Consider the following 23,409-nt stretch of genomic DNA (forward strand, 5'->3'; position numbering starts at 1 on the left):
GCAGTTGGGGGTGATCAGGCTGGCAAGGGGGGGCAGTTGGGGGTGAGCAGGCTGGCAGGCATAGTGGTTAGAAGAGATCAAGTAGGCAGGCAGGTGAGCGGTTAGGAGCCAGTGGTCCCAGATTGAGAGAGGGATGTCCAACTGCCAGTGTGGGATTGGGCCTAAACTGGCAGTTGGCCATCCCCCAAGGGGTCTCAGATTGGAGAGGGTAAGGCCAGGCTGAGGGACACCGCACCCACCCACCCACCCCCAGGCACGAATTTCATGAACCGGGCCACTAGTTATAACATAAAGGTTAAAGGGGGGAAGGGCATTAAAATAATTGTAACTATTGCAGATAACAAGTTCACAACATAAAGAGGGATAATTTGCAACAACAAAATGATAAAAGAGGAGGAAGAGGATTGAATAGTACAGGTGAATGATGAGGCAATCAGAAGAAAAAGGACTGTTATATGTATGTATGACACATTTTGCACAATCCTAATGGTAACCACAAAACAAAAATCCAGAGCTGAGATAAAACATTAAAAAAGAAGAAATGAAGAAGAAAATCACAGAAAACTGTCAAACTAAAATAGCAGAAATAATTATAAGAGAAAACAAACAATGGAGATAGAGTGATAAAACAACAAGAAAACAAAGGATACAATAACTGGTAAAGCTTCATATATCATTAACAACCCTAATTATAAATGGATTGAACTCACAAGTCAAAAGGCACAAAGCAGAGGTATGGATTATACAACAAGACCCAACTATATGTTGCCTGCAAGAGACTCTGCTCAATTACAAAGACAAACACAGGCTCAAAGTGAAGGGCGAAGATGATACTTCAAACAATGGCAGCCAGAGAGAAGTGGGTGTAGCTGTACTTATATGAGACAAAACAGATGTTAAGATTTAAAAAAAAAAGAAACAAGAGACAAAGACATTTTATAATGATAAAGGAGACAATTCATTAAGAAGACATAACACTTATTAATATGTATGCACCCAACCTGGAAGTATCAAGATATATAAAGCAATTACTAATAGACCTAAGGGAGAAACTGACAAAAATAAAATTATAATAGGGGACATGAATCCCCCACTGAGAGCAATGAATAGATCATCCAGACAGAAAGTTAATAAGGAGATATGGGCCTTAAATGACACAGCAGGTTAAATCAACTTAATATTTATAGAATTTTACATCCCAAAATGCCAGAACACACATTCTTTTCAAGTACACACAGAACATTCTCAAGGAAAGACCATATACTGGATAATAAAACTAATCTCGATAAATTTAAGAAGACTGATATCATACCAAACATATTTTCTGGGAAAATCACAAATATGCGGAGATTAAACAACATGCCACTAAACAACTATTGGGTCAAAGAAGAAATAAAAGAAGAGATCAAAAGATACATAAAGACAAATGAAAATAAAAATACAATATACCAAAATTTGTGGGATGCAGCAAAAGCAGTACAAAGGGAGAAGTTTAGAGCATTACAGGCCTAGCTCAAGAAACGAACAAAATTTCAAATAAACCACCTAGCATTACACATTTAAAAACTAGAAAGAAAAATCCAAGATGGTGGCAGCATAGGAGGTCTGAACTCAACCCCTCCCATGAGCAAACTGAAATATACACATATATACAGAGTAATTACTCCTGCAAGATAGCTAAGGGCTTCATGAACAGTTTCTCAACAACAAACAACAACTGAATGGAGAAGGCTGGGAAAGTCACAAGCCCTCTGGGAGCTGCAGGAACTCCATGGGCTGGAGGTGCCTGTGAACACCTTAGAAAAGGCGGGATCTCTGTTCAGGGGCTGTGCCTTGCCTACAAATCACAGCAGCTTTCCCAGCTCTGCTGCCCAATCCTTTTGCCTCCAGCAAAGAGAGCAAGCAGGAACAACTGGGTGGTACAGACACCTGGCCTCCCTGCTGGGCTCCAAGTTGGCACTAAAGCCAGAGGTCACTTCTACGAACACCACTTTCTGTACAACAAACAAGAGAGAGACTCTATAGAGAAGTCTGGGGAGCCACTGGAGCTCTCCGGAGACTGCAGGGATTATGCCTGGTTGGAGGTGCCAAAGAGCACCATTGCTTATGCCCCCTTCTGCCTCCACGGGGTGGGCGGGGGCTCTATCCAGGTGCTCTGGCCTACCACAAGGTAACTGCAGAGTGTACCTGACACATCACCCAAACCCATTTCAGTCCCAAACAACGGGAGCAAACAGGATCAACAGGTCATTACTACATGCACCTGGCCGCCCCACCTGGAGCCATTTCAGCTCAGTGGGCCAGTGTCCAGGACACCTTACACCTGCTCGGCTCCTCTGGCCGACCAAAATCACCTGACAGACTCAGCCTACAGCGAGGACCCTGGTACATAAGGCCACTTTATAAAGACTGGGAGAGAGGGCTATTTTATCTAATTCATATAACACAGACACTTTAACTAAATGAAAAGATGCAAGAATTATCTCTCAAATGACAGAACAAGAAAAATGTGCAGAAAAAAGAAAAACCTAAGGAAATGGATGTCAGCAATTTGCCTAATAAAGAATTCAAAGAAATGGTCATAAAGGTGCTCACCAAACTGGAGAGGGACATAGAAAAACTTAGGGAGGACTTCAACAAAGAGGTAGAAAGGATAATAAAGAACCAACCAGGTCTGAAGAATACAGTAACTGAAATGAAAAGCACATTAGAGCGAATTAGCTAATACAGAAGAACGCATCCTGAAGGCAGACAATGGGAATCAACCAATCAGGACAGAAAACAGAAAAAGAATTTAAAAAAACGAGGATAATTTAAGGGACCTCTGGGATAACATCAAGAACCCAAACATTAGCATTACAGAGATCCCAGAGGAGAAGAGAAAAAGGAACAGAAACTATATTTAAAGCTGGGAAAGGAAAGGACACTCAGGTCCATGAAGCACAAGAGTTCCAAACAAAGATGAACCCATGAGACTTACACCAAGATATATTGTAACTGAAATGGCAAAAGTTTAAGATATAGACACAATCTTTAAGGAAACAAGAGGAAAACTGAATTACACACAAAGGAAACTCGGTAAGGTTATCAGCTGATTGCTCAGCAACAACTTTACCAGCTAGAGGAAGTGGTAGGGCATCTTTAAAGTTCTGAAAGAAAGAAAACTACACAATAATTTACCCAGCAAGGTTATCATTCAGAATTGAAGAAGAGATAGTTTACCAGACAAGCAAAAACTAAAGAAGTTCATCACCATTAAACCAGCTTTACAAAAAATGTTAAAGGGATTTCTTTAAGCAGAAAAGGACAGGCCATATTCAGAAATAGGAATATATATATTAAAGGGGAAAATCTCACAGGTAAAGCCAAATATTAAATAAATACAGTGAATCACACATTGAAAACACTACTAAGATCAAAAGAAAGAAGTATCAAACACAACTCAAACGATAAGTAGGCAGGATATACAAAACACAAAACATAACATCAATAGCATACAGCACGGATGGGGTAGTAAAATGTAGTCCTTCTAGAATATATTCACCCTTAAATGCCTATCAACTTAAAACAGGCTGTTATAGATATACATAGACCTCATGTAAACCACAAACCAAAAACCTACAAAAGATATACAAAGAAAAAAGAGGAAAAAAAACAACTACTGAAAACCAGCAAACCACAAGGAAGAGATCAAGAGAACCAGAGAACTATAAAAACAACAAAAACAATTAACAAATGGCAATAAGTACATACTTATTAACAATTATTTTAAATGTAAATAGATTAAATGCTCCAATAAAAAAAATAGGGTGGCTGAATGGATTTAAAAACAAGACCCGTCTATATGCTGCTTATGAGACTCACTGCAAATCGAAAGATGCAGACAGAAAGTGAAGGGATGGAAAAAGATATTCCATGAAAAGAAAGATGGGGTAGCAATATCAGACAAAATATACTTTTAAACAAAAATATTTTAAGAATACAAAGAAGGACATTACATAATTATAAAGGGTTCGATCCAAGAAAAGGATGCAGCAATCATAAATATCATAACTATCACACCCAACACAGGACCACCTAAATGTATAAAGCAATTATTAATGGCATAAAGAGAGAAATCCACAGTATTACAGTAATAGTACAGGTTTTTAATATCCCACTCACATCAATGGATAGGTAATCCAGACAGAAAATCAATATGGAAATAATGGCCTTAAATTTCAGATTAATCCAGACTGATTTAATATCATTTTTAGAATATTTCAAACAAAAACTGCAGAATACATTTTTTAAGTGTACATGGAACAATCTCTAGAATAGATCACATATTACACCACAATATAAGCCATAATAAATTCAATAAGACTGCAATCATATTAAGCATCTTTTCTGATCACAATAACATGAAACTTAGAAATCAACTCCAGTAAGAAAACTGGAATGTATCAAAAAGGAAGTCAAACAGAACATCAAAAACTATCATAAAAACAAATGAAAATGAAAAAACAACTTTTCAAAATTTATGGGATACAGTAAAAGCAGTTATAGAAGAAAGTTCATAGCTATGCAGGCCTACCTCAGGGAAAAAAAGAAAGAAAGAAAAATCCCAAATAAACAATTTAAGTCTACACCCACAGGAATTAGGAAATAAAACCACCCAAAGTAAAAAGAAGCAAGGAAACAGTGAAAATCAGAGAAGAAAAGACAAAATAGATATTTTAAAAACGGAAAAGATCAATAAACTAAAACACTGACTCTTTGAAAAGATAAACAAAATTGCAAACCCTTAGCCAAACTCATCAAGACAGCCCAAATAAATAAAATCATAAATGAAAGAGAATTTACAAGTGATACCACTGACATATAAAAACTCATTAAAGAATAATACAAACAATTGTTTGCCAACAAATTCAACAAAATAGAAGAAATGGATGAATTTTCCAGAAGTATATAACCTTCCAAGCCTGAATCAGGAATAAATGCAAAATCTAAACAAACTGATTACTGGCAATGAAACTGAAGCAATAATTTTTAAAAATTCTGAACAAATATAAGCCCAGGACCAGATGGCTTCATAGTGGAATTTTCAAAGAAGAATTAACACCTACTCTTCTTAAACTATTTCAAAAAATTGAAGAGGAAGGAATGCTTCCAAACTCATTCTATAAAGCCAGCATTATCCTGACAACAAACTCAGACAAAGACATTACAAAAAAAGAAAATTACAGGCCAATACCCTTGATGAAACACAGATGCAAAATTCTCAACAAAATATCAGCAAACCAGATTCAAACATACATTAAAAAAAGTATACATCATGATCAAGTGAGATTTATCCTAGGAATGCAAGGCTGACTCAACACCCATAAATCGATCATCATGATACATCACATTGACAAAATAAAGGATTAAAACCATATGATCATCTCAATAGATGCAGCAAAAGCATTTGACAAAATCCAACAAAAAGCTCTCAACAAAGTGAGTACAGAAGAAACATAGGCTATATATGATCAAACCTATAGGTAATATAATACTCATTGGTGAAAAGCTTAAAGCTTTTCCTCTAAGATCAGGAATAGGACAAGGATGCTCACTATCACTAGTTCTATTCAACATAGTATTGGAACTCCCATCTATAGCAATCAGACAAGAAAAATAAAAGACATCTAAATAGAAAAGGAAGTAAAGCTCTCATTATTTGCAGATGACATAACCATAAGGAATGAAAGAAAAAAAACAATTAGAATTAATAAATGAATTCAATAAAGTCACAGCATAGAATTAATACACAGAAATCAGTTGGGTTTCTATACACCAATAACCAATGATCAAAAGGAGAAATTAAGAAAACAATTCCATTTACAATTGCATCAAAAGCATAAAATACTTAGGAATAAATTTAACGAAAACCTGTATTATGAAAACTATAAGACATTGGAGGAAAAAAATTGAACAGCAAATAAATGGAAGAATACACCTTGCTCATGTAATGGGAGGATTAATATTGTTAAAATGTCCTTATTAAAGGAATATACAGATTCAATGTAACCAATATTAAAATATTAATGGCAATCTTCATTCTTTCAGAATTAAAACGAATCCTAAAATTTATATGGAACCACAAAAGACTGAAAACAGCCAAAGAAATTTTGAGAAAGAACAAAGTGGGAGGTATCACACTACCTGATATCAAACTATTATTATTAAGCTACAATACTTACAACAGTATGGTACTAGCATAAAAACAGATGTATAGATCAAAGGAATATAATAGAGCGACCAGTAATAAATCCTTGCTTATATGATCACTTAATCTACAATAAAGGAGGCAAGGATATACAATGGGGTAAAGACATTCTCTTCAATAAGAGGTATCAGGAAAACTGAACACATTAAAAAAAAAGAACTAAACCACTTTTTTATACCACATACAATGGACATCAAAGAAATATACATCATTATACAAAAACACTATGAAAGGCTATACACCACCAAATTCTATAAACCTAGAAAAAAATGGTAAAGTTCTTAGAAATATACAACCAACATAGACTGAACCATGAATTGGAAAACCTAAAGAGAGTGATCACTAGTAAGGAAAATGAAACAGTAACACTCAAAGAAGACTTAATACTAATCCTTCTCAACCTCTTCCAAAAAACTGAAGAGGAGGGACTACTTCCTAATTTATTTTATGAGACCAACATTCCCCTGATATCAACACACAAAAAGAAAATTACAGGCTAATATCTTAGATGAACATAGATACAAAATTTCTAAACAAAATATTAGCAAATATAACAATACATTAAAAGGATAATACATCAAGATTAAGTGGGGTTGCCCAGCCAGTGTGGCTCAGTGGTTGAGCAATGACCCATGCACCAGAAGGTCTCAGATCAATTCCTGGTCAGGGCACATACCGGGTTGTGGGCTCAATCCCTGTTGGGGAGCACAGGAGACTTGGTTGGGAAGTTTGTAAGGAGGGCATTCCGAGAAAAAAAAAAGTGTGCTGAAAGCAGACTGCCCTGTTTATTGGAATTCCAACCTAGGGGAGTGCCAAAGGCCACGCCCCTAATTATTCCTTGACCTTTCCAAACAAGTCTGTGCACATGCAGACCCCTGGATGTTTACTGGAATTCTTTTTTTTTTTTTTAATATATTTTATTGATTTTTTACAGAGAGGAAGGGAGAGAGATAGAGAGTTAGAAACATCGCTGAGAGAGAAACATCGATCAGCTGCCTCCTGCACATCTCCTACTGGGGATGTGCCCGCAGCCAAGGTACATGCCCTTGACCGGAATCGAACCTGGGACCCTTCAGTCCGCAGGCCAACGCTCCATCCACTGAGCCAAACCGGTTTCGGCAGTTTACTGGAATTCTTATGCTTAATCTTTGAGTGTCCTTGCTTAAAGGACACTGAAAACACATGTGTCCTCCCAAGATTACTTACCCTACTGATTGCATCTAAAAGATAAACTTTATCTCAAACTGCTCCTACAATAAAAGCCTAATGAGACAGGTGATCAAGGCTGTCTGGTTCCTTTAGCCAGGCAGTCCCTTAGTCCTCTCTTTCACAGCAAACATTGTGTTAGAGTAATAATTCATCCCTCACTCAGGGTCTGCTGGTCAGCCCTGGAAGATCCCCACTGGGGGGCGTGCAGGAAGCAACAGATCAATATTTCTCATCGATGTTTCTATCCCCCACTTCCTCTCCTTTCCGCTCTCAGAAATCAATCCTATATAATAAAAGCCTAATATGCTAAGTGTCTGGCCATTCATTCGATCATTCGACCAGTCACTATGATGCGCACTGACCATCATGGGGCAGACACTCCAACCGGTAGGTTAGCTTGCTGCTGGGGTCTGGCTGATTAGGACTGGACGAGGCAGGTCGAACACACCCTGGAGCTCTCCTGTGGTCCCTCCCCGGCCCCGATCATGCACTGGTGAGGTCCCTTGGCCTGGCCTATGCCCTCTCACAATCTGGGACTCCTCGGGGGATGTCCGCAGGCCAGGCCGAGGGACCCCACCAGGGCACAAATCCATGCACCAGGCCTCTAGTAAAAACAAATTGGAAAAAAAAAAAGATTAAGTAGGGTTCATTCCCTGGATGCAAGGATGGTTCAATGTTTGCAAAATCAATCAATGTGATAAACCACAATAACAAAATAAAAGATAAAAATCATATAATCATATCAATAGATGCAGAAAAAGCATTTGACAAGATACAACATCCACTTATGATTAATATACTCAATAAAATGGATATAGAAGGAAAGTATCTCAACATAATAAAGGCCATCTATGACAAACTCTCAGCTAATACCATATTCAATGGTGAAAAACTGGACATTTTTTCTCTAAGAACAGGAACAAAAGAAGGATGCTCACTCTTGCCACTGTTATTCAACATAGTGCTGGAAGTGCGAGCCAGAGCAATTAGGGGAGAAAAAAAAATAAAAGGTATCGAAACAGAACTGTCACTATTTGCAGACAACATGATTCTGTATATAGAAAGTCCTAAAGACTCCACCAAAAGACTATTAGAAACAATGACAAATACAATAAAGCAGCAAGATACAAAAGTCAATACACAAAAATCCACTATATTCCTATATGATAACAACAAAATACCAGAAAAAGAAACAAAACGATCCCATTTACAACTGCAACAAGAAGGATAAAATACCTAGGAAGAAATTTAACAAAGGAGGTGAAAGACCTGTACACTGAAAACTATAAGACATTGTTGAAAGAAACTGAAAAAGACACAAAGAAATGGAAAGATATTCCATGTTCATGGATTGGAAGAATTAACACTGTTAAAAATGACCATTACCTAAAGTAATATACAGATTTAACACAATCCCCATTAAAACCCCAATGGTATTTTTCACAGAAATAAGAACAAAAAATCCTCAGATCTATATGGAACCACAAAAGACCCTAAAATAGCCAAAGCTACCTAGAGAAAAAAGGACAAAGCCTGATGTATCACACTGCCTGTCTTAAAATTATACTACAAAGCTAAAACAATCAGAAAAAGAGACACACAGACCAAAGGAACAGAATTTAGAGCCCAGAAATAAGCTAACACATACTAGTCTATAGGCAACTAATAGTTGACAAAGGAGACAAAAGCACACAGCAGAGAAAAGAAAGTCTCTTCAATAAATGGTGCTGGGAAAACTGGAAAGCCACATCCAAAAGAATGAAACTAAACTGCTATTTGACACCATAAACAAAAGTTAGCTCAAAATGGACCAAGGACTTGAATATAAGACCTGAACCAATAAAATACATAGAAGAAAACATAGGCACTAAACTTGTGGACCTTGGTCTCAGAGGGGCTTTTGTGAACTTAATCCCAAAGGCATGGGAAATAAAAGCAAAAATAAATGAATGGGTCTGCTAGTACATCAAACGAAAAAGCTTCCACATAGCAAAAGAACCCATCAACAAAACAAAAAGGCAACCAACCTGAATGTGGGAAGATATTTGCAAATGATACCTCTGATTAGGGCTGATACCAAAAATACATAAAGAACTCATACAACTCAACAACAACAAAAAACACCAAACAATCCAATTAAGAAATAAGCTGAGGCTGAACAGACATTTCTCTAAAGAGGACATATAGATGGACAGCAGAGATATGAAAAGATGCTCAGCATGACTAATCTAAAGCTACAAATGACTAATCGTCAGGAAAATGACAATTAAAACCACAATGAAATATCATCTCACATCTGTCAGAATGGATATCAGTAAATCAAATAAGTGCTGGCAAGAATGTGGAGAAACGGGAACCATCTGGCATTACTGGTGGAAATGTAAATTGCTGCAACCACTATGGAAAAACAGTGTGGACTGGTTCCTCAAAATATTAAGAACAGAGCTACCACATGACCCAGCAATCCCTCTTCTGAGTATCTACCTAAAAAGTTGGAAAACATTTATTTGTAAAGATATGTATATCCCTATGTTCACTGCACAAGATTCAAGATATGGAAACAACCTAAGTGTCCTTTGACAGATGATTGGATAAAGAAGATGGGGTACATATAAACAATGGACTACTACTCAGTCATAAGAAAAGATGAAATACTCCCATTTGCGAGAACGTGGATGGATCTTCAGAATATTTATGCTAAGTGAAATTAAGACAAAGAAGAACAAGAACAGTATGATTTCACCCGTATGTGGGATATAAGAAAAAACAAACAAACCCCAAACTCTTAGAAACAGACAACAAAATGGTGATTACCAGAGGGGAAGTGGTAAGGGGGGAGAACAAAGAGGGTAAAAGGGGTAAAATATGGTGACAGATTTGATTTGGGTGGTGAACACACAAAAGAGTATACAGATGTCATAACTTGTATACCTGAAATTTATATAATGCTATTAATAACAAATTTATTGCTACCTCAATATATTTAATTTCAAAAATAAAACAAAAAGTGAATAATTTTTTTGATTTTTTTTTAAAAATACATATTTTATTGATTTTTTACAGAGAGGAAGGGAGAGGGATTGAGAGTTAGAAACTTCCATGAGAGAGAAACATCGATCAGCTGCTTCCTGCACACTCCCTACTGGGGATGTGCCTGCAACCAAGGTACATGCCCTTGACTGGAATCGAACCTGAGACCCTTGAGTCCACAGGCCGACGCTCTATCCACTGAGCCAAACCGGTTAGGGCAAAGTGAATAATTTTTATTACTGTATCACTTCTTCGTATAATTTTCTTATACCTCTAAAGAACTTAAAAATGGTTAATTCTCTGAAATACTTCTTCTATACACTTGTTTACACTATTAATTTTCACTATTTCTAAAGAAAATATTTGCTAAGTCAAAGGTTACTTTCAGCCTAGCAACTGTTAATAATTATCTCACATTTGGAGTGACCTCCAAAGTAATGAGGACATCATTTAACTTGTACAAATTTGTTTTTAAAAACCAGGGCCCCTGTTTTTAAGACTTATAGGTCTTTAAATAAAAAACAACCACACAAAAGCTAAAAAGAAAATCCAGTAACCCTAGTACCTTAGAAAAATAAAGGGATAAATACAAATAAACAAATGAACTAAATAAATTTATATTTGTATGCCCCCACTTTGAACTACAAAATAGTTTTACAATGCCTTTCATACATACCAGGTTAAACCAAATAAAATTAAGATGCCTTTTATACATATCACATTCAACCACATGACCATACTTTTGTAGGTCAAAAAGGATTGAATATCAGTAATTTCATTTTATTCAACCCAATACATTCAATAGGTGAAAAAATTATATATATATATATATTCTCCTAATGTATAAAAAGCCAGGGGCTTTCACAACCAAAACAACCGGACTAATGACCGAAAAGCAGACTGTGTGGGGCGACAAGCCCGGCAAGGGGGTTACTGAGGGACGACCAAATGAATGAATAGCAGGCTGCGTGGGGTGACCAGGTGGCAGGGGGGGTTAGTGAGGGACGACCAAATGACTGAACAGCGGGCTGCATGGGGCGACCAGGCTGACGGGGGAGGGGGCAGTTGGGGCGACCAGGCTGGCGGGGGGGAGGTGGGATCAGTTAGGGGTGACCAGGCCAGCAGAGGGGGGCAGTAAGAGACGACCAGGCTGGCCAGGAGGGCAGTTAGGGGTGACCAGGCTGGCGGGGGGGGGGGGGGAGAGGGGGCAGTTGGGGGAGATCAGGCCGGCAAAGGGGGCAGTTAGGGGCAATCAGGCAGGTGAGCAGTTAGGAGCCAGCGGTCCCGAATTGTGAGAGGGATGTCCAACTGCCGGTTTAGGCCCAGGGATCGGGCCTAAACCAGCAGTCAAACATTCCCGGATTGGGAGAGGGTGCAGGCTGGGCTGAGGGGACCTCCAACCATACACGAATTTCTTGCACTGGGCCTCTAGTATCTACACTAATAATAGACAAACATGGTAATTGACTGTACCTTCGCTACGCTTCCCATTGGCTAATCAGGGTGATATGCAAATTAACTGTCAACAAAGATGGCGGTTAACCACCAACAAAGATGGTGGTTAATTTGCATACGTAGGCGCAATGCTGGGAGGCGAAAGGGGAAGGATGGAAGAAGCCGCCTGCCGCTGACAGTGATTGGAAACCCAGGTGGCCCCCGGCCCATGATCGGAGAGCTGGGCCGCCTTTGCCCGCCCCCCAGCCAGTGATCGGAGAAGCCGGCGGGGCAGGGAAGAGGCGGACGCCAGCAGCCACCTCTTCCCTGCCCCGCTCGGCTTCTCCGATCACTGATCACCAGTGATGGGTGATCAGAGAAGACCCAGAAGCTGGGTTGCGTCGCCGCCCGGGACCCGATCCGGCCCCACGTGGGGAAGCGGGAGGCAGCTCTTCACCTGGAGGCTTAAGCCCAAGGTGGGGGGCGCCATTTTCTGTACTGAAAGGCAGGGGGCGTGGCTAAGCACAAGGCGGCGCCATGTTTGCGTAGGGAGAGGGGGCGTGGCTCAGAGTGGGGCGGCACAATGTCTGGAGAGAATGGTGCTGAGGCCGGGTGTTCGCCTCAGGATGCGAGCGGCAGGAGAGGAGCACGAGGTAGAGGAGGTGCGGCTTCAGGCAAGTGAAGGAAAAGGGCAGGTCGCCCAGCCGCAACGCCGTTCCAAGCTTCCCGGCCCAGGTTTTCAAATGTAAATATTACTTCAGATGTTGTAGTTTATTCCCTTCCCCTCATCTTGGCTGTTAAAGTCATGCCCACCCCCTGGGCAGCCAGGCCTCACGTTCATGGCACAGATGAGGTTTGGTTCTGGGGTCACCCCTTAGATTTTAAGCGGCTGCTACACTTGGTCGATAGGAAGAGTGAGACTTTAGCCCTGAAAAGACGGAAGGCTTGGGGCAGACGGTTCCCTCGAGGGTTCAGCCCGCTTTCGGGCCTTAGGCACAGGGAACGTCCAGGGCAGCCCCCAGAGCAGGCATCCGTCTGAGCTAGGACGAGGCCGTTTTGCAGCCTCCCCTTCCTCCGTCCCAGGTGGTGGGGGCCGTGACTGCCTCGAGGCTGCTCCCTGAAAGCCATTCTCCCCTCAGCCTGTAGCTGTAAAACAGCGCACGCGAACAGAATCTTTTTTTGTGCCTCATGCTAAGAAGTTAAAAAAAAAAAAAAGTGTGTGACTCTTCACTTTGTTCATTTGTAAAAAAAAAAAAAAAATGCTCTTAAGACCCCGGGCGGTGAGACAGCCCGGCCCCAAAGAAAACATATGCACAACCCATGGACACAGACAACAGTATGGTGATGGCCAGAGAGAAGTGGGGGGCAAGAGCTGGGTAGAGGGGGCAAAAGGGGGGAAATAGTGACATCCTATCGACACTAATAAAAGAGAAACATGGTAATTGGCGTATGACCGCTACCCTTCCCATTGGCTAATCCCCCTGTCACTTACAGAGTAGGGCCGAGATATACAAATTAACTGGCAGCCAAGATGGCGGCCGGCAGCCAGGCGGCTGATGCGAACAGGGAGGCTTGCTTGCTTCAGTGACGGAGAACTCCAACGTTCCCCGCCTGACTTGCCAGCCTCTCAGCTGCAACTCTAAGCAACTATGTTGCGAATATAGAAGCTAAAAAAACCCCAGAAACCTGCTTTACTCAGCGGGGCTTCAGCCAGCCGGACCGCAACATTTTATCAAATACAGACCGTAAACAAAGGCCAGAAACCTGTTTTCAGCAGCCGAGGCCTCAGAGCTAAAGCTGGCCCAGAATAAAAAAAAAAAAAAAAGGAGCGATTGGGAGCTTCAGTCCCAGCCTGAAAACAGCCCTCAGCCCTCACCCAGACTGGCCAGGCACCCCAGTGGGGACCTCCACCCTGAAGAGTGTGTGACCAGCTGCAAACAGCCATCATCCCCTCACCCAGGCTGGCCAGGCACCCCAGTGGGGACCCCCACCCTGATCCAGGACACCCTTCAGGGCAAACCAGCCAGCTCCACCCATGCACGAGGCCTCTATTCTATATAGTAAAAGGGTAATATGCCTCCCAGCACTGGGATCAGTGTGACAGGGGGCAGCGCCCAAACCCCCTGATGGCCCTGCAGCTCTGTGTGTGACAATGGCGGCGCCCCAACCCCCTGATTGGCCCTGCTCTGTGGGTGATAGAGGGCGGCGCCCCAACCCTCTGATCCGCCCTGCCCTGCCCTGAGTGTGACAGGGGGTGGTGCCCCAACTCCCCTATCGGCCCTACTCTGTGAGTGACAGGAGGGAGCTCCTCAACCCCCTGATCGGCCCTGCTCTGTGCATGACGGGGGAGCTACCCAACCCCCTGATTGACTCTGCTCTGTGTGTGACAGGGTATGGAGCCCCAACCCCCCTGATGGGCCCTGCTCTGTGCGTGACAGGGGGTGGCGCCGCAACCTCCACATCGACCCTGCCTTGAGTGTGACAGGGGGCGGTGCCCCAACCCCCCAATCAGCCCTACCCTGAGCGTGACTGAGGGTGGCATCGCAACCTCCCAATCTGCCCTGCTCTGTGCATGACGGGGGCGGCGCCCCAACTCCCCAATCAGCCCTGCTCTGAGCCCGACCAGGGGCTGCACCTAGGGATTGGGCCTGCCCTCTGCCACCCAGGAGCAGGCCTAAGCCAGCAGGTCGTTATCTCCCGAGGGGTCCCAGACTGCGAGAGGGCACAGGTCGGTCTGAGGGACCCCCCCCATCCCCCGAGTGCACAAATTTTTGTGCACCGGGCCTCTAGTATAATAATAAAAGGCTAATATGCACATTGACTGAACTGCAGAATGGCCGGTTGCTATGATGCACACTGGCCACCACGGGGCAGAGGCTCAATGCAGGAGTTGCCCCCTGGTGGTCAGTGCACTTCCATATGGGGAGTGCCACTTAGCCAGAAGCTGGCTCATGGCTGGCCAGCACAGTGGTGGTGGCAGGATCCTCTCCCACCTCCATAGCAGCACTAAGAATGTCCGACTAACGTTTTAGACCTGATCCCTTGGGGGCCTAAGCCTTTAGTTGGACATCCCCCGAGGACTCCCTGGCTGCCAGAAGGATGTCTGACTGCAAGCTTAGGCCCGATCCCCCAGGGAGTGGGCCTAAGTAGACAGGTGGACATCCCCTAAGGGGTCCTGGACTGTGAATGGGAGCAGGCCAGGCTGAGGGACCCCGCCCCCCCCGCCCCGTGCACAAATTTTTGTGCACCAGGCCTCTAGTATATATATAAAAGCCTAAGAGACCATTATGACCGAACGACTAGAACAACCGGTCAACCAGTCGCTATGATGCGCACTGACCACCAGGGGACAGACACTCAACATAGGAGCTTCCCCCTGGTTGTCAGTGCGCTCCCACAGGGGGAGGGTCGCTCAGCCAGAAGCCGGGCTCACAGCTGTCAAGTGCAGCTTCAGTGGCAGGAGCCTCTCCTGACTCTGCGGCAGCACTACCAAGCAGTGGTGGCAGGCACAGCGGGTCGGGATGAGTGCGAGCAGCGTGGCACCGGGCCCCTGCTCAGGCTCCTCCCTGGCCACCTGTCAGTTGGTGAACTGCTACATCCCCCGAGGGGTCCTGGAGTATGAGAGGGTGCAGGCCAGGCTGAGGTACCCCCGCTCCCCTGTGCACCAATCCGTGCACCGGGCCTCTAGTTTAAAATAAATGGCTAAAGATTGCAGGGGAAAGGCAAATAAGGGGTTCCATGTTCGTCATGAAATGCTGATCTTTGAAGGACAGGGATCTCATCCTTCATCTTTGCACATCTGCAGAATGCAATAGCACCAAGTCTAAGCTATCTTCCCTATCAATGCAGAACAGTATCACACACATGAAAAAATTACTGGCAATAGCTGTTTCCCTGCTTTAAATCATATACCATTGGCGACTTGCCAAATTTTCTTAGTCCCTGTCTTGAAAAGATGCCATTTAAAGATAAAGTGCGTTCATCAAGGTCTTTTAGGAAAAAATTCCAACTATATTCCACATTGTTGCCAACATAGCACTGCCCAGAAATTGCTCACAGGAATGAATGACATGAGCAAGATTTTCATTACAGCTTCATAGATAGGAAATAAAAAGCCAGCACAGATGGGACATATGAAGTATGGTTGTTAGGGAAGGATTATGGTGAGCCTCCAAGGGCAGGTTAGGGAGTTTGGGCTTCACTCTGACCCTAATGGTGACCCCTGAGCACTTATGAGAGAGGATGCCATGCTATAAAGGTAAGAAGTTGACACAGGGGATAAGGAGGTAACAGATGGAAGGCCATGCAGGAAGGATCCTATATAATAAAAGGGTAATATGCAAATCGACCGAATGGTGGAATGACCGGTCGCTATGATGTGCACTGACCACCAGGGGACAGGCACACAACGCAGAAGCTGCCCCCTGGTGGTCACTGCACTCCCACAGGGAGAGCGCCGCTCAGCCAGAAGCCAGGCTCACAGATGGCGAGCACAACAGCGGTGGTGGGAGCCTCTCCCACCTCCGCAGCAGCACTAAGGATGTCCAACTGCCAGCTTAGGCCCCTGAGGGGCTCCCAGACTGCTAAAGGGCACCGGCTGGGCTGAAGGATCTCTTCCCCCACCCCCTGAGTGTACGCATGTTGTGCACTGGGCCTCTAGAACTATTATGAAAGTTAAGAGGAAAGCGAATATGTTCCTGAACTACACTGGCAGCCAGATGGAAAGAGAGAAAGGGTCAAAGAAATGAAAAATGCTGGAGCTCCCGTGATGTACATGCTGGTCTTGAGAGCAAAGAATTTTATTCAGATATGAAAGCCAACAGAAACAAACAAAAATGTATTCAGAATATTTAGCATCACATTTGGGAATTTTAAATATGATGTTAATAACAAAATTCAGCTAGGTTTTCTATAGTAAGCTTACTCAGGAATGCTGTAAAATAATACCAACAAGGACGAGCCTTAACCAGTCCCTGAATACATTCATACCAGAAGGACCCCCTCAGAGAGATTAAGTGACACTATCCTATTACATACTCACAATTGGATGGATTATATATTTATTTTTATTTCAAGTCTCTGACAGCAAGAATACTGAGTTTTCGATACATTGTTTATTATAAGAACTGCTATTTGGCCCCATGAGTACAATTATGTAAATATGGACTAATGGACAGAGGTCTGGAATCAATAATTTTGCCTTAGCTTGCCAGTCACTTTCTTTTAATTGAAGTGAAATTCCCATAACATAAAATCAACCATTTTAAAGTGAACAATTCAGGGGCATTTAGTACATTCTCAATATTGTGCAACTACCACCTCTATTTCCAAAAGCCATTCATTTCTTAAAAGGAACAATGAGACCACTCTTACCATATGTGATAACATGAGGATAGCGTACATAACTGTTTAAAAAATTGGTGATCACACTAGGCCTTTAACTGACCACCTACCACACACACACACACACACACATATATCTACTGTTGTCTCCATCACAGTTATTTAAAGTGTTGTGGCAGGAATTTTATTCTAAATATAGGCTCCTGGAGTTTCACAACATATTAAATTCAGAAAATGAATATAAACTCTACTAATACCATTGATACAAATCTTACAAATAGATGTCTCATATTCCTTTTATTTAAGTACCAGAAAAGCTCTTGATTTTTTTAAAATTTCTCTTTATCGTTGAAAGTATTACAGATGTCCTGTTTGTGTTCTTTTCCCCATTGACCCCCTCCACCCAGTACCACCTCTCCCAGACTTTCACCACCCTATTGTCTGTGTTCTTGGGTTATGCATAAATGCATGTAAGTTCCCCAGTGAATCCTCCCCTCCCACCCCCTAACCACCCTCCCTTTCCCTCTGAAGTTTGTCAGGCTGTTGCATGCTTTTATGCCTCTGGATCGATTTATTTTGTTCATTAGATTCCACAAATGAGTGAGATAATGTGATACAGTGGGGCCTTGACTTACGAGTTTAATTCGTTCCGAGACCGAGCTCGTTAAGGAGCTCGTTAACTCAAATTACTCTATCAACTCAATGCAAAAAATCGGCCGAGACAGCTGGTATCTCAAAAAACTCCTTAGTCGGGACACTCGTAAGTCAAGGCCCCACTGTACTCATCTTTCTCTGACTGGCTTATTCAGATTAGCATAATACTCTCCAGGTTCATGCCCGCTGTTGCAAATGTGAGTTCTTTCTTTTCTCACAGCTGTGTAGCATTCCACTGTGTAAAGGTACCACAACCTTTTTATCCGCTCATCTCGCTGATGGGCACTGGGGCTGTGTTCAAATCTCAGCTACTGTAAATTGCACTGCTATGAACACAGGGGTGGATATATTCTTTCTGACTGGTGTTTCTGGATTCTTAGGCGATATTATTTTAAGACAAACAAGGCTAAAAGAGACTTCAACGTACATACCTTATTGGGATAGCTGGCTGCTTCCTCCCCAACTTGGCTTCAAAGAGGAAGCCTTCCACAGCAATAAATAAAAACTGTGCAAATGTCACAATGTTCCCGCATCCTGGATGCTTCCTGCATAGTGAGGGACAAAAAGAAAAAGGCACAAAAGACTGAGATAAAGGCCACTATGACCTGTTATACTGACAGTTCAGAGTAACAGGAGGATAGATTTCCATTACCCACTGTCCTCTCGGTTTTCATGTCCCATGGATCACACACCTCACAGAGAAGAACGTCAAGCCTTATTTCACTCTCCTATAGGTATAGCAGGCCATCAGGAAGGACCGCTCTGGTACAACCTTCCTAGTAAACTGGAGGAAGCTGGTCAGTCAGATGTTCTTTTTGAGATCTTCACTTACGTAACCAAGAGGACTTCATTCAGGATCCTAGTCAGCCTACGCAGCTCATGCCCAGGTCTCCTAGAAACATTTATAGTATATCCTCCTGGCCGGAATCTCCAAGACTACTGTCAGTCAAAGGCTCGTATCCAGGGACATTGTCTTTGCTCCCGTATAGAGGCAAAAACTGGTCCTTAGGGTGGGAGAAAGCTTAGTATTTTGTAAGTATAAAGCACAGATATATGTACAGTACATAAGCCCATGTACAGTGTGTCTGGGGGGGATGTCTAGGAAAAAATGTCTAAAAGGGGGTTTTAGATGAGGGTGGGGAGAGGGTAAGAAGCAATAATGAAAAGAATGAGGACACTGCTTATTCTCCACAACCTTTAACACAAATATACTGAAGCATAGTAATTCCTCCTTTAGAAAACTGCTGTTTGAACTACTGTTATTCTTAGACAGCCTCTTATTCTGTAGGCCAACTCCATTATTTTTAGATAGTCCCTTATTCTGTAAAATAACTGTTTTAGTTTGAATAGAAAAAGATAAAAACTTAACTGTCTGACCTTGCAAGCTAGCCGTCTAACGTAATAGGTGAATACTGATAATAATTCCCATATTCTCATACCAAGTGTTTGTTCATTATGTATCCAAAGTTACAAACTGTCTGCAAAAATAACCTACACAAAGCTCTTTGTAATATCTGCAAAGAGGTCAAAAGGTATAAATAGCGAGAACCTCCTCTGTTTTGGGGTTCGGAATTTGACAGCGGTATTCTGCTCTGAACCCACGGGCAATAAAGATGACTCCCAACTAATTGGCTCATTAAGGCGTCTCGTCTAGCTCGCTGATTTACGATACAACCCTATTAGGTACTCAGTGAATGTTCATGAAATTCATTCGAAGCTCTTCAGTGATCTAGTAAGGGATGGGGAATCTCACGGTGACTTAGGGGGAAATGTACAAGAGAAGAATTCCTTCTGGCATCCCTCCTGAGGCACGCTGAAAGGAGTTACTCAAACCGTGTGTCGTTTTCTTGAGCTTGTCCTCCATGAGGCTCTGCTCAACCACTGGAGGAAGGTCAAAGTGAGCAGCTAGCTGCCTTGGTTTTCCTGAAGCTTCCTGGTTGCCCATGCTACCCACATCTGCCGGGAGCTGGTCCATGCTTGCTGTTTCGGGGGACCTGGCATATATGGCGTGCTGTTCTTGATATGTTTGCTCACCTTCTAGGCACTGTGTGTTTTGGCCCGGGTCTCTGGGAAGGGTTGTTTCCCCAGGTAGGGATTTTCCCCTGAGGTTGGGGAGGGAGTGAAGCCTCTTAGCTGGGTGCCAGGTGGGTGATTGGTCGCTTTAGCTACGAACAATCATGCTTGAGCTGCATAGTCTTTGCTCCCTGGAGTGGAGGTGGGAAACGCCCTAACCTTTGAGATGGAGATTGATAGGATTGGAATCAGCTGGTATGGACACAGATGTAAGAAGACAGAACGAAGAGAGACAGAAATTGGCACAGAACCTACACAGAACGTTCTCTAGAGACAGAACAACTTCGCTGGAGAGAACATGGCAAAAGATCCTGGACAGAAACTGGCCTCAGAACCTAGAGACAGAACCTAGCGAGAGAACATGGCAAAAGATCCTGGACTGAACCTGACTACAGAAATTGGCAAGAGAACCTGACTAGAACCTGGTGACTGAACCTGGCTGGAGAACCTGGACAGAACCTGGCTGGAGAACCTAGCGAGGGAACATGGCTACAGAACCTGGCTGGAGAACCTGGAGAACCTAGCAAGAGACCATGGACACAGAACCTGGCTGGAGATCCTAAACAGAACCTCTCTGGAGATCGAGACCAGAACTTGGCTGGAGATCCTGGCTAGGCTGCTGATCAACTGAACGCTATCTCCGTGTCATTCCTTCTTTGCCGACTCCGTCCACACCTTTGGGAACCCCTGGACCTGCTGGGGCTGGACCCCGGCACACATCCCCACATTACAAAATTCAGCCTTCGTAGCCTGCATCTTCACCTTCACCCAAGGCATTTACCCACAGATACTGAGTAGAGGGATGTAATTATATTACTACATATTAATACAATGCTATTTATTTTAAAATAAACAAAAAAACTCCATCCTCTGTTAGTGGTTTTAATATTGAATAGCAGTGCCGAGCATACAAATTCCAAAATACACCCATCAGGCATAAAAATAAACAACTCCAAGCACACGCCTTTCTTGTACGGAGCTATGCTGACATCTGAGGCAGAGCTGTTGCTACTCTTTAGGCTCCACTGCCTATGAAAACTACTGCTTTATATTCTATTCGGTGATTTCTTTTAGCACCTCTTACGCTCAAGGGACAGAGCTAAAGGCTGCAGGAATCCATAAATAATCATGTACGACATTTACCTCATTGAAGGAGCTAATTAAAGCCATTAGCCTCACTATGAGTTAGAGAAGGAACCTGAGCTCTAGATAGTTCTTTTTTTTTTTTTTAATATATTTTATTGATTTTTTACAGAGAGGAAGGGAGAGAGATAGAGAGTTAGAAACATCAATGAGAGAGAAACATCGATCAGCTGCCTCCTGCACATCCCCCATTGGGGAAGTGCCCGCAACCCAGGTACATGCCCTTGACCGGAATCGAACCCGGGACCTTTCAGCCCGCAGGCCGACGCTCTATCCACTGAGCCAAACCAGTTTCGGCATAGATAGTTCTTGGCACAGTCTGCACACTTAGGCTGCTCGTGAAAGCCATAAGCGCTGGGAGCCTCCCCCCCAGTTCGGACTGGATTGGTCTGGGATAGGTCCTGTACTTTTGAAAGCTTCCCACTTGATTCTCATGTGCAGCCAGAGCTGAGAACCCTAAGGCAGGTCTGGGGGAAAGGCAAGGGGTGAGGGTGCGTGTAAGACGCACAGGTGATCTTTGTGTGCTGACACAGGGTTGAGAATTACCGCGCTCCGGTGGCTAAAAATACACAGTGACATGCAAGACGCAGCTGTCACTGACCCTGTGACCTGGAAGCTGACTGCCCCATCTACATCTAGTTTTCTTATCTTTCAAATGGGAACGGTATGAGTGCCTACTGTCTCATTGGTTGTACTGCAGAGCAAATAAGCCAGTCCCTGAAAAGCACTTCCCACAGTGTCTGCCACGCAGGGAAAAAGGCAGACTGGGACTCTAGGATGACCAAAATGTCGCATCTTGCATATGAGGTGGTCTTCAGTTGAATATAGTAACCTCTTAAAATATGTTTATATTGACCGTTTTCTTCTCACCTGTAAATCAAAAGGGACATGTTTTTAACCTTGTCATGAGGATGTAATGAAAAAAATATACATAAAGTGCCAAGCCCAAGACTTAGCCGGAGGGCTCAAGAAGCTTCCTGGCTTTCCCCCTCCCATTTCTCTTTACCAAAAGCCTAGGTTGATTCAACTGAAGAACAATTAGGGAGTACCTACTGTGCGTAAAGTCAGGGGCTAGCGGCCAGGAAGCTCCCATGTGAATGAGACCTGATCTCTGCCCCCGAGATGGCAGGATGAGGGAGTATGAGATAGTAAGGACCCAGTGCCACAGAGGGATGGCTAGAGGAAGGTGCCCCTACTCTCTGGGCAGTGTCTGGCCTTCACTCAAGCACCTGAGTGAATGTGGGGGTGCCTCACTTTAAGCAACCATGATCTGGATTTAGGACACCTCCAACAACAAATCCAATCAGCCCCTTGCCAACTCTAATCTCCGTGCTCTATTTCCATAGCATTGTTAAATTTCCCTACTGCACTCACATGATTCCATTTTTAAAAAATGAACTTACAGAGCTTTTTAGGAACACACTGTTGTGTAGATACCAATGGAATTATTTATTTTAACTTAATTCATTTTAAAACTTTGGAGTAAAAACTTAGGAGCCTTTTCCCTAAATCACTTGTTTTGTTGAAATTCATTTTTGGGAATTATAGTCATAATTGCAAACAGTTTCTTTCACTTTGAATTCTCTTTTGCAAGAATCCAAATTTATTTTATTTCATTCTAACTTTTTATATAAAAATTTTTTTAAATCCTCACCCGAGGATATGCTTTTATTGATTTTAGAGAGAGACATACACATGAGAAACATCGATTGGTTGCCTCTCGTATGCGCCCTGACTGGGGATCAAAACCACAACCTGGGTATGTATCTGACCAGGAATCGAACCCATGACCCTTCAGTGCATGATGGAACGATGCTCCAACCAACCGAGCCATGTGGGCCAGGGCAAATTTTTATTTTTAAAAAAAGGCAACTTTGCCGAAGCCGATTTGGCTCAGTGGATAGAGCGTCGGCCTGTGGACTGAAAGGTCCCGGGTTCGATTCCGGTCAAGGGCTTGTACCTGGGTTGCGGGCACATCCCCAGTAGGAGATGTGCAGGAGGCAGCTGATCGATGTTTCTCTCTCATCGATGTTTCTAACTCTCTCTCTCTCTCCCTTCCTCTCTGTAAAAAATCAATAAAATATATTTAAAAAAATAAAAATAAAAAAGGCAACTTTGAAGAGAAAGAATTGGGCATATATTTTATGCCTTTTGTTATCTCATAGTCTAGATTTAGGAAACTTTTCTATTTGATTCAATACCAGGCACTTGATTGGAATAAAATGGGGGAAAGAAAATGTTTCAGAGTGTTTTCCTCATGTAAAACACACAAT

The 23,409-nt window shown here is 42.9% G+C and overlaps 1 protein-coding gene across 3 annotated transcripts in view; it reads right to left on the reverse strand.

Moving 5' to 3' along the window:
• Positions 1–23,409, reverse strand: part of SLC35B4 (solute carrier family 35 member B4) — a 52,017-nt gene that overhangs the window by 23,219 nt on the left and 5,389 nt on the right. For all 3 annotated transcript variants that reach the window (XM_081102443.1, XM_081102444.1, XM_081102442.1), the window contains exon 2: positions 18,352–18,465. In XM_081102443.1, the coding sequence (XP_080958569.1) occupies positions 18,352–18,465 (114 nt within the window). The remainder of the gene's footprint in view (positions 1–18,351; positions 18,466–23,409) is intronic.

This window comes from Myotis nattereri (genome assembly GCF_964212035.1).
Source record: "Myotis nattereri genome assembly, chromosome: 11".
Classification (NCBI taxonomy): Eukaryota; Metazoa; Chordata; class Mammalia; order Chiroptera; family Vespertilionidae; genus Myotis; species Myotis nattereri.